The 13,164-nt window shown below is 39.9% G+C and overlaps 1 protein-coding gene across 1 annotated transcript in view; it reads left to right on the top strand.

The window, feature by feature from the left end:
- Window positions 1-13,164, top strand: part of LOC134587098 (interferon-induced, double-stranded RNA-activated protein kinase-like) — a 159,703-nt gene that overhangs the window by 30,940 nt on the left and 115,599 nt on the right. Inside the window, exons 2-5 of the mRNA XM_063443220.1 lie at window positions 632-755; window positions 1,550-1,685; window positions 4,754-4,794; window positions 10,863-10,911. Of these exons, the coding sequence (XP_063299290.1) occupies window positions 646-755; window positions 1,550-1,685; window positions 4,754-4,794; window positions 10,863-10,911 (336 nt within the window). The 5' untranslated portion in view covers window positions 632-645. The remainder of the gene's footprint in view (window positions 1-631; window positions 756-1,549; window positions 1,686-4,753; window positions 4,795-10,862; window positions 10,912-13,164) is intronic.

Below are 13,164 nucleotides of genomic sequence, written 5' to 3'. Positions count from 1 at the left end.
TCCAAAAGAAGGCAAAAAAAACAACAGTCTGAAGCACTTCCAATTTTGCAACAAACTAGGAAAAAATTCCTTCTTGACCCCAAAATAGCAGTCAGATGTCTCTTTGGATCAAGCAGCTATTACCCCACTAATTAGAAATGATATCCCTGTATGTTATGTTTTTGCAAGTATTTATCCAATTTCAGTTTAAACATCTGTATAGACTCTGACAAAACCACCTCTTTAGGCAAATCATTCCATATCCTTATTGCTCTTACTGTAAAAAAAACTTTTCTTTGCCTTAGATGAAATCTCCTTTCTTCAAGCCTAAATGTGTGACCTCGTGTCCTATGTATAGCCCTGTTTATGAATAGATTTCCATATAATGGTTTGTACTGGTCCCCAATATATTTATATAATGTTATCATATCCCCTCTCAAGCGCCGTTTTTCCAAACTAAAGAGATTTAAATTTTTTAACCTTTCTTCATAACTAAAATGCTCCATTCCTTTTATCAATGTTGTAGCTCGTCTCTGCACTTTTTCTAGTGCCATGATATCTTTCTTTAGAACAGGTGCCCAAAATTGAAATAAAAGTTTTAAATTGTCTTGTTTGCACGATACATACTTATACAGATTTCTTTGTTTTTAAGGTTTTGTCTTTGTAATGGCATCTGATCTTAATTGTAAAGGAGCGCTTATTACCTACTGCCTGCGTAAGAAAATTGCTTTTAGATTTGATACACCTAAGCAAGATGGGCCTTCTCATGATCCCAAGTAAGAATAACTGTTTGTTACCTCTCCACTTCATATGCTTTTGCTTTTTTTTTTTAGAACTTTATGTGTAACTTCATTGTACAACACATTGTACATGTTTTGTCAGTATATAGTAATCATATCTAACATCTAATACACAGATGTACATCCACATATATATATAAAGGTATTCACATTTTTAGTCATTCATCTGTTGGTGTAACTTTTATGTGCAGGATGGTGACTTGTTTGGGGTCCAGTGAGAGTGGCTGGACAGTGGACACACATAATCCCAGACATACAGTGCCATACACACACAGATACAAAGCTGCACATATATAGAAATACATAAAGGTAGGCATACTGCAGCCACCCTCCAGTTTGCATACATTTTGTTTGTAGGAGGGTGACTTCTCTGTGGTCCTGTGTGAGCAGGGTGTCAGCTTCCTTCCCACATGCAGTATCCTGTGTGCTCTGGGAAAAAGTGATTTGAAGTTACTCAAGAATGGTTTAACCCCTTCAGGTGAAAAAGCGCCAGGAACCTCTGGCACCATCACAACATCATTTCATTGAAATGAAGTTTTTATAGTGCCCAAATAGTTCCTTTATATTCACTTTGATTTCTCATTTTAGTGAATGCCCCTGTGTGTATTTTTTGTTTCTTGTTTTTACAATAAAATGCAAATTTTTCACTAATATACTAAAGCTAAATGAAAGCGAGAGCAAATAATCTTTGCGTAAGATGTATGAAAAAATTTCCCTGCAACAATGGTGTTCTATTATTATAGTACTAATCAGAAAATGTGTTTTGTTAGGTTTACAGTTCACATTTATGTAAATGATGGATTGGTTGGGGAAGCATGTTGTGGAACAAAGCGAATGGCAGAGAATGAAGCAGCCAAAATGGCACTGGCCAAGCTACAAAGTCAAGAGCAACCAGGCCTACCACAGGTTAGTTGTATAGTAGTGCTAATGTAGAAATACACTCCTGAAATTAAAGCGCTCGAAAGTGACGGTTTTACATGTCAAGTGTCTATAGGCACAGAATTCTAAGGTGTCTTCCACGCCACCCACAAACAATATAGAACGGCATATGTGATGAACTGGACCTCGTCACGGGTTCTTGGAGGGGCATACTTGCCAGCCTCTTGCCCTGTGACTATGGCCCCTGTAATGAACTTTGGGTTAAAGACTCTGATTGTGCCTCTTGGACCTATAACAGGAGCAATTCAAACTTTTGAAGCGGCACTTCGAATTACCGAACAACCGCATGAACCAGAGACCACCCTGGAGCTTAACACCTATTAACGGCTTGGAAAGTTTCTCACTGCAGTGTTCTAATTGTTCATCTGGGTGGCCTCAATTCCCATGGGCAGCCACGAGGTTGCGGCCATCTTGTTCGCATGAACGCAATACCCCTAATTCACTACCACTTAGGGTGTAAGTTACTTGTGCATTCTTGACCCCGAAGTGCATAACTTTGCATTTCTCTACATTAAGTTCCATCTGCCATTTTAGTGCCCAGTCCCCAATCTATCCAAATCCCTCTGCAGCTCCCCCCTTGCTCACATTTTATAACTTTACAAAGTTTTGTTTCATCTGCAAATACTGAAACATGGCTTTCGATGATTGTTGCAAAATCATTTATAAATATGTTAAAGTTATTTAGACTACTAAACTATACTTAGAGATAGCCTCAGGGACATAATCTCTTCTGTCTTACATCTTACTTATTTATGCTCAAGTATTTTAACTTTTTTTCTAATACTAACTGTCTGGGGAATTGCATTACAACTTCTCCCTCATTAAGAGAATATTGTAGCAGCTTGAGTTATAATTTGTTATTTGAAATGGTTACAGTGTATTTATGAGGCTTAATCTGTCTTTATGATTATTTAGAACAACGCATTGGGTAATGCGTCTCTGGTAGAATTGTCCCAGAATTTTGTTCCTTTGCAACCTAGTGATATATTATTCCTTAGCATTTAGCATGTAGGGTCTGTGTGAAGTGTATGATGTGTTTTCACAAGTGGATTATTGATAATTCTCAGTTTTTAATCTGTCATGGATCTAAAATCAGGCTCAGAAGGGTGGTTGAGGAAGTATCAAGACCTACAAGAGCAATCAGATGGGTTGTTACGAATACCAAATTTAGTATCATGAACCGAGCAGCAATTAAAGTTATTGCATCAAAGTTTAAAAAAAGGAACAAAGACCACTCAGTGTGTAGTTTGAGGAGGGAGAATCATTCAAAGTCGTAAGCACCAGACACTGTTCATTGGAGACAGCTGCTAGTCTGACTGGGGCACCTCCTTATAGAGCACAAGCAGGTATGGACTTTATGGCACAAGCCTGGTAATTGCCACACTGCTATTTAGATGTGTATCATAGAATACAGTGATTCTCATAGAGAAGCATTCAAAACATTTGGCACAAACATAAAGGCGTTCACTAATCTAACATTATGGGCACATATCTCTTTTCAGCTATGTAATTATGTGTGTAATATTTTTACTAGAAAGTTCGTCTAGTGGCTGTCTGACATCTAAACATTTCCATTTGCATTTGTAAGAAGAAAAATTCCCTGCACCAAAACCACTACATTAAGTTGTAGTGTTTTTTTGTAATTTGAGAGTCCTTTTCAAGAAGATCTAGGTAAAGTATGCTGACAGTAGAGTGTCTTCATTCCCATTTACAATACCTCACTGCTCCTTCAAACCACTATCCATCCCACTTCCTGCACTTTTGAAGTTCTTCCCTCATTTGAAGTCCACTCAATTTGCCTGTTGAAACCCATCTCGGCAAATGTTGCAGTTATTTACCCCTCTTCTCTTCCTTGACCGTTTTGCTGTCTGGCTTCCCTACTTCCTTTCAAGTAATATTCCTTCTCTAATTCTTGGGGACTTTAACATTCCAAGTAACCCACTCTTGACCTCAGTAGCCTCAATTGCCTTCATCCTTGGGCTACCCCAGTGGGCTAATTCCCCAACGCATGTAGCTGACAATACTCTTGATCTCTTATTTTATTAAGTTGCATGCATGGTTTCTAATCTCTGCAACACCCCGTTTCCTCTATTTGATCACCACCTCTTATCTTTTGTTCTTGAGAGCCTCCTCAACCAAGGAAGTCCCGCATTTTGTCAGACTTTCTCCGTTATAAACCACAAGAAACAATTCACCCCACACTCAGGTTCCACTTAGTAATCCGGCCTTACACCAGAGAGGTGCTCCGTGGAAACAGCAGTTAACGCAATCTGCTAGAGTCTAGCAAATAGTGAAAGACACAGGCGACACTCCAATGTTCTTGATGGTACGTTTTTTAGAGGGTAAGTCTCCTCACACATAAGCGCGATGTTTCGGCTCTATGGATGCATGACTAAGGGTCCTTATTGCCCTCCAATAAATGTACCATCAAAAACCTTGGAGTGTCGCCTGTGTCTTTCTCCATTATAAAGTCATTTGTTCGTACGCTGCAGCCCTCACGCTTGCTTAACAATCATACTTTTCCTCATTAGTTCGTGCTCCTACAATCCCAGGTGTCTCTTTGATACTTTCAACTCTCTTCTTCCTGCCACCCCCACCCCCCAAAGTAAACTTAAAGTAAACCACTAGCTTTGCGTGCAATGTTACTGACAAGATAACCAGTTAAGGAAAGCATTCTCCCCCCTGTTTGAGCAGGGTCCTTATCAACCGATTGTTCCTGTAACATTTATCTTTTTTTTTTTTAAATTTCTCCTCTTATAATATTGTAAAGTGTTGCAGAAAAAGGGTATAAATATATCCTGGCATTGGTTAAAATGGTAGTCCTGGGAAATATGCTATTTACATGAAATTTTTCTGCAAGCTTTGGAAATACTGTAACCTGACACTAGTTCTCCGGAAATACCTAGTGGACAGCTAGTGTATAAATTTGCATGATGTATGCAGTTTGTAAACCAATTGTAATTATACAGTAGTATTTATGTACTGCTAGTTGGTTACTTATTTTTTATTTTATTTATTTTAATTTTTTTTTTCAGGCACAACCAGTTTACAATCCTGGAGCTGCTGATCAAACACGGTATGTAGCAGACGTTCCTTTTGTGATAGTATTATCTGGGAAATCAATAATTGCAGAGTATGAAAAAATTAAGTTGTAGAGCATGGGTGTCCAATCTTTTGGTTTCCCTTGGCCGCATTGAGCGTAGAGTAATTCTCTTGGCCACACATCAAATATATAATATAGATCAAGGGTAGGCAACCATCGGCACTCCAGATGTCTCTGGCTGTAAGAGCATTATGGGAGATATACAAAAAAACCAATGTGTGCTGGCACTCAATTACGTGTTAGGTGCCGGTATTCGAGGTATAACCCCACAAATAACCTCCAATAAATATCATACAAAAAATATATGAATACCGCACTCAATAAACGATTTTAAGTAATAATTAAACCTATGTTCAAATTTATAGTATTTATTGAAAAGCTTATAAGGATAATTCACAAAGTTAATGGTATTTCATCAAAGTAACACATAATTCATCTTATATACACCAACTATGTACAAATGTCTATCTAGACACAGTATCCTCCTATGTGTAATGAACAGTTCAATAAAAAAATGAAAATAATGTAACGAAATGGGAAAAAAAGGAGAAAAAATGCAAAAATATATATATGAAAAAATATATAGAGAATCTATATTGAAAAAATGAAAAAAAGGAGAAAAAAGAAAAAAGAAAAAATGAAAAAATGAAAAAATATATGAAAAAAATACAAAAATAGAGAGAAATGGAAAAAATGGAAAATATACAGAATGCTAAAGTCCTGAAAAGTACAAGTCCAGTATATAGTGCACTATATGTTTTGCCCACTATCTGTGGGTTGGTCTCACCAGTGTCGTCCACTTCTTTATGTAGTATACAGTAGGAAGATGCTGAAGTCTGTGAGGGATGGTCTGCATGGAAGGGATGGAGCGAATTCCTGGTAGTAGGAAGAGTGATTGCCACCCTGTATCCGCTGGTGGCTGGTCAAAACCTTATTTATGGAGAATGAAGTTAATCCGCTGCATCAGGCTCTGTTAGAAGCGAAATTGAAGTCACTCTTATGGCTTTCCTTGTATAATGGGCATGGGCTGCATGGGCTGCGCGCTCGGGACATATGCGTCCCTTCGATGGCCCCAGTATCCGTGCTGGCCAGCGAAGGGGCCATCGAAGGGACGCATATGTCCCGAGCGCGCAGCCCATGCAGCCCATGCCCATTATACAAGGAAAGCCCTAAGAGTGACTTCAATTTCGCTTCTAACAGAGCCTGATGCAGCGGATTAACTTCATTCTCCATAAATAAGGTTTTGACCAGCCACCAGCGGATACAGGGTGGCAATCACTCTTCCTACTACCAGGAATTCGCTCCATCCCTTCCATGCAGACCATCCCTCACAGACTTCAGCATCTTCCTACTGTATACTACATAAAGAAGTGGACGACACTGGTGAGACCAACCCACAGATAGTGGGCAAAACATATAGTGCACTATATACTGGACTTGTACTTTTCAGGACTTTAGCATTCTGTATATTTTCCATTTTTTCCATTTCTCTCTATTTTTGTATTTTTTTCATATATTTTTTCATTTTTTCATTTTTTCTTTTTTCTTTTTTCTCCTTTTTTTCATTTTTTCAATATAGATTCTCTATATATTTTTTCATATATATATTTTTGCATTTTTTCTCCTTTTTTTCCCATTTCGTTACATTATTTTCATTTTTTTATTGAACTGTTCATTACACATAGGAGGATACTGTGTCTAGATAGACATTTGTACATAGTTGGTGTATATAAGATGAATTATGTGTTACTTTGATGAAATACCATTAACTTTGTGAATTATCCTTATAAGCTTTTCAATAAATACTATAAATTTGAACATAGGTTTAATTATTACTTAAAATCGTTTATTGAGTGCGGTATTCATATATTTTTTGTATTATGGGAGATATACTCCACAACATCTGGAGTGCCGATGGTTGCCTACCCCTGATATAGATGATGTAGATAAGTAAAATATCTTTAAAAGCCCTTTTCTTAATTTTGATATTTCAGTTGTTTAGTAGATAAATCCCTTATTTTCTATTCTTATGTGAGATTTGCATATTTTAAGGAGATCAAATTATGGAGCTGTCTACTAAACACATACACATGTATATGCGTATGCACACATAACCACAGATATATATATATACACACACACACACACTCACTCACTCACTCACAGACCTACACACAATCACAGACACACACATACAATCAGGGACCTATACGCACAATCACAAATACACACACATACAATCACATACCTATACACAACGTCACATACATCCACACATACTCACAAATGTACTCACAATCACATACATACATACATAAAAATCAATCACAGACCCCCCCACACACATACTTTTACAGACCTATTCACACAATCAGATATAACCACACACAATCACATACCTATGCACACAATCACACACACATAAAATCAAACATATACACACAATCATACACACAATCACAGACCTATACACAATCACATGCACACAATTACAATCAGAACCCCCACTAACAATCACATACCTATACACACAATCACATACACACACACACACAAACAAAATCACACACCTATAGACACAACCACATACATATACACACACATTCACAGATCCCCACACACACATAAAATCACAGACTTATACACACAATCACAAACATACAAACACATAATCACAGACCCACACACATAAATCACAAACTTACACACACAATCAGACATGACCACAGACCTCCCCCTTCTCCCCCCTCCCCCATCCCACCTCACACACCCGACCGGTGACCTCCGCTAATTCCCTTCCTTAAGCTGTTCAAGAACCCTTACAACAAGCAGGCATCCATTTTCCCCCAGTAACTGGACGAAACATAGTCCTGGAGGTTACAACACTTATTGACTTAGTTTTTTTTTGTACACATTGTTTTACAGACACAGACCCCTACATGGGGTCTCCAACACAAACAGGGGTTTCAATCCCAAGAAGCTGAAGGGGGAAGGAAGAATGACAATACATAAACTGGGCTGGCAGTGTCTCTGTGGCAACGTCTTGCTGTGACAGGAAAAGGGAGGGGGAAAGGGGGAAAGGGGGAGAGACACAGACAGCAATATATTTCACTTCTTTACTTTACAGAGCTACTCCATATACAGGCACAATACATGAAAGGCATAGAAATACATGCGGAAACACAGAGGGACCACACGATACAAGGGGAAAACACACAAATATGCAGTGGGCATGGTACTTAGTGATGGCGGTCCAACACACTGTCCAATGCACTTTTACAGCATTCCTAGGGATAGGACACTGATTGGTAAGATCACTGTTCCCCCTGGAGTAGGTGAGGAAAGCATCAGAAAGAAGAAGCAGGTGAACATTAAAAATCAGAACTACCTGTTTTTTTGAAGCCAGCAGATTGAAATGACTTTCTCATTCAAAGCTAAACCTGAATGTGTATCCCTTTAAGAATATAAAATGAGCCTCTTAGAAAGATGCCATGAGACAGCTGACAGGTAAATTTAGTGGGCCTGCACTAGAAAATCCTCCTATAACAATAACTATTGGTGACTGATAGCTGATGCAAAAGGGCTAGCTTAACAAGAAATACTAGTTTAGCCTTTCAAAATCATAAGCACTAGTTTAGCCTTTCAAAATCATAAGCAATAAAAAAAAGTTGACCTTAAAATTTATATATTTTTATTTAAAAAATGTTAAATCAGTATGCAGTTTGCAATAAAGAGTGTATCTTTGCTAAGAATCTTCAAATGACAGGTCACTTACTTAACGTAATAAACAAAGACAATGTCAGAAACTAACCAAGGTCAATATTAGAGATAGATGTAAAACCGATAAACAAGCCAGGTCAGGATTCCAGAGGTATACATATATGTATCCAATAACTAGCTGAGTTCACAACCAGAAATACAAAACAGACTTAAGTAATGCACCAATTGGGTACCAACGTAGAAATCCCAATAAAGCACTGAATAAGGGGTTAGACATGTTTATATATAGGGTTACTTATGTTGCTGATAACACTATATATCATTTAGGAAGAGAAACTTTATTCAACATTTAGAAAGAGAAACTAAATTCATAAATAGGGAATTATCCAGACTATTGCTTGAGTTCTATTTGTCATCTGGGCTTTTAAACGGAAACACTCCTTTCCCTTGATTTTTATTATGATGTACATTTATTCCATATATTTAACAAATTCATGTTTGTGAGGTCTGAAACATAACTGCTGATTTTACCTCTGGTAGAACTGAGTGCATCCATCTAGGCTCCATGTTGATCACTGTCCTATTATGTCAGTCCGCACCGAGACCTCCCCACAAGTTGTACCTGCTGGTTCAGCTGTGATCCCCTGCTTTTAGTACATTTCCATGGTGAACCCCTGCTTTTAGTACATTAGCCCACTTTTTAGATCATAATTCTCTGATAAATCTTCCGTTATGGACAGGAGGAAATGGTAAGTGGAGGAAGAGAAACAGAAGCAATGGGGGAAATTTATTATAATGTTTTGAAAAGTGTCTTTTGTTTTTGGTCTCTAATCTGCACGTATTTATTAAATTGGTCTAAAAAGTGTCACCTTTTCTCTGCCCGAATCCTGCAATTTTTCGGACAAATATATGTTCCTAAAACAGACTGCCCGATTGGCCATAAAACAAGAAGTGAAACAGAACAATTTTCTGATGGAAAAAGTGACAAGAAAAATTATAAATTCTTTGCAGGGCGGACTGGGAACTAAAAGCAGCCCTGGAAAAAACTCTATACCAGCCCAATAATGCGTCGCACCAGCATACTGTGCAGATATAGAGGTGGAAAAAAATAACTTAAAATCTAAAACTATTACTCTAATGAAAGAAAGCACTCATAGGGCTTTAGAATCAGTGCTGCACAGACCCCAAGTGCCGTGGCCCACTGGGAAATATCCCGGTGAGCCAGTCCGGCCCACATTCAAAATTGACTTATAGGGTGCCAACAAAACAGGCATAAAACCAGTGGCAGAACTACATCACTCCAGGGGGCTGTCCTGCAAACCCCTGCAACCAGGTGCCCACCACCATGTGTTGCAGACCTGGCCGCGCAGTAGGTCGACAATGACCACACGTTAAGGGTCTCATCGGGTGGCCCATGCTGTTAGGGCCACCCAAAGGAAATGAATATCCAGGGGGCCAGGTGCAGCACTGCTGCGCGACCGGGCCTCCTGTGATGACGTCAGACGCTGGGAGGAAGTGACTGCCCCGGCCAGCTATCAAAGAGAGCCACTCGGGAGGAAGAGAGGATGGAGTCAGAGTGGAGGAACTCTGACTCCCATAAGGCTGAGACACCACTGGACCCAAGGGAAGTCACCCTTCTAAAAGGTAGGAAACAGGAGGGTGACAAACATTGTGTGTCTGTATGAATGTTTCTATGTGTGTGTGTGTTTGCATGTATGTGTCTGTATGTGTTTGTATGTATGTGTTTGTATGTGTGTCTTTGTGTGTATCTCTGTATATGTGTGTGTCTGTGTGTGTATCTGTTTGTCTGCATGTGTAGGGGGGCAACGTACGTGAGGGGGAGGATAGACGTATATGAAGGGTGGTGGGGGTTAGGCGTATGAGGGGGGGCCCAGAACAATTTTAGCACCAGGGTCCTGTGATTTTTACTTACGCCTCTGCATAAAAACCCCAAAATATTTAATTAAGTGTGCCAAACTCCAAAAGGCACAAAACTGCCATTGACACTTTGATCAATTTCCACCAATGTTTCTAGCCTTCCTTTTACTGTCTGAGTATGTGTATCCTGGCAGTGTCTGGACTAAATGGATTGTGGTGTCATTTGCTAAATCTTTGTACATTTTAAACAAAAACGGAGTATCGCATGAAAAACAGGTTAAAACTGGTTATAGGTGAAATTCAAGGTTTTGTTCAATGGTGTAAATCCTAGAGAAGTCACAAATCTTCTCTAAAGGGGGAGTGTTAAATACTGTTATTACTACATTGCATTTTGTTTTTATCCAATATGTTTTCTACATTTATTGTATTTCTTCTTTCCTCAGAGAGGCAGAGCATCAAGGATCAGTTGATGTTTCTGAACAAAAAAATGGGGTATGTAGGTTTTATGTCTGTTTCTTAATTCTATCCCTTTGCACTCTTCTGTATAACTCACTTCTCAGTTTATCTGATATACATTTTTAAAAGAATGAATATTCTTTGCCTATGTGAAGGGCCACATACACGTGTAAGGTGCCCAGGCCACAACCATGGAACAGAGCCCTAAGCGCTCTATTTGGGGAGATATACTATTTCCTCTAGCAAGACCATTTTATTAGTTCCCTTCATGGGCTGTATTGACAGCCCCCTGTATGGCATCACTGGGAGACTCCCCCACCGCGTCTCCGCTTGCGGCTGCAGCGGTCTCCTCTCGTGTACATCAGACCAGTAGTCCTGCCACACATGGATGAGGTGTCACGGCTGTCCACTCCGCAAGAGGCACCAGCAGAAGCCATGTATGATTCTCTCACTAGTCGTGCGGAAATCCAAACGTAACGGGGACTGGGACCTAGGAAATAATATTTATAACAAGGTTGGGCTAATGTAATCACAAAGAAATGCGTGGAAAAGCCATGAGGGTCCATGCCACAGGCCGACAATAAGGACCTCAACAACGCAGAAAATTGTTAGCGAGAAAAAGGTGACCCGTCCTTGTGAACCAGAAGGGATTCACCTCTACCAGACAGAAAACCCAAATACTTACGGAACAACTGAACAGGACAGAAACTACCCAATCGGAACCCATGCGCCTTTTCCAATCTGATCGGTCTTGAATGCCAAATATAGATGTCAACCACTGAATTTGACCAGCTAACGTATGACAAGTACAAAGGGTACACCGACTGACAATTACGGGCAACGAGTTCTACCACCCAGAACACCCCATAAAAACAGAAAAAAAGGCTACCTGTAACAAAACAGACTCAAAACCCGATGAACACACGCCACCCAATGCCGTCAACATTCTCCACTAGAGATCCACCAAAAAATAAACGTTGACAATCCATGCCCTTCCTACACAGAACTCTCTAAATGCAGAATTCTTTCGTAACATCTCGCCAGCCAATAAAACAAAATAAAAAAGACAAGGTTAATAGCACCTTTTCCGCAGCTGAACACAACTTACCTTCACTCAGCAAAATGTCCAAGTACCTGAGAGTCACCTCAAACCGATGAGCTTCCGAAGACAAACCCTTGTCGCGATCCATCAACGACAGCCATCCCTTCCATACTGCCCGAAATGACCTCCAGGAAGAATCTGACAACGAATCGCGGATCAAGTCCATCAGGCTTCCGAAACGAGATCCCATAAGGATGTTGGGCAACTCAAGCCAAGTTCCTCTGCCTCTGCCTCCCAAATTCGCGCCCACTGAAAGCAAGATAGAGCATCAGCCATCACGTTCAACACTCTGGGCACATGACAGGCAAATGTTGAACTGCAACCTTTCATACCCAACCGCCGAAGCAACGCTAAAACCAGAGGGGAAGACGAGCGTTTTATCATAAGATAATGCTCATGTTGTCTGTGTGAAAACCCACCGTGTGATCCCGAAGCTCGGAGCCCCACAGCTCCAACTCCACAACAATAAGGAAAAGCCCTATCAACTCTGTGTCCCGCCGGCCCTTCGGGCCACAACTTGGTGCACTACTGACCCAAACAAACACACCAAACCTGACGCACCCATAAAGAAGTCCAGCGCTGAATTAGCCGTGGCCTCCCGCAGCCTACAGGCTCGCCTGTTGTATTGCTCCAAAAAGGAGCTCCACACTTGCAGGTCCCTCCGGATATGGCGGGAGATCCTGACATAATGGAACGGCTCACAGACCCCGAAAGTCAACAGACAGGCACCTACAGAAAGCGTTGCCCATCGGAAGAACCCGACACTCAAAGTGCAAATGGCGTGGCAAAACCTGCATCTGCTTTAACTGAACCTTTTTTGAGCCCTTTACCACACAATCTGCAAGAGAAGAGAACTTCTCGAATGGTAAATAAAAAAAACATTTTGAAAACAATAAAACTGACACCAGCCGCACTGTTTTGTGCTTTTCAATTGGGACCCCCAAAAAATACGCAACAATTCCAGACATACCAGGAAACCTGCCAACCCGACGAATAAAAAATCATTGAGGTAATAATTAAGAGACCTTTGACTTGAAACCTGAATCGTCGCCTATTTGATTATATTTTCTGCATTCTCATAATATTCTTGATAAATACACTATAAAGGCGATACGAGAAAAATTGGAATATTGTACAAAAGTTCATTTATTTCAGTAATGCAACGTAAAAGGGGAAATTAATATATG

The sequence above is a fragment of the Pelobates fuscus genome, chromosome 2 (genome assembly GCF_036172605.1).
Source record: "Pelobates fuscus isolate aPelFus1 chromosome 2, aPelFus1.pri, whole genome shotgun sequence".
NCBI lineage: Eukaryota > Metazoa > Chordata > Amphibia > Anura > Pelobatidae > Pelobates > Pelobates fuscus.
This window is presented reverse-complemented; position numbering and strand designations above follow the sequence as displayed.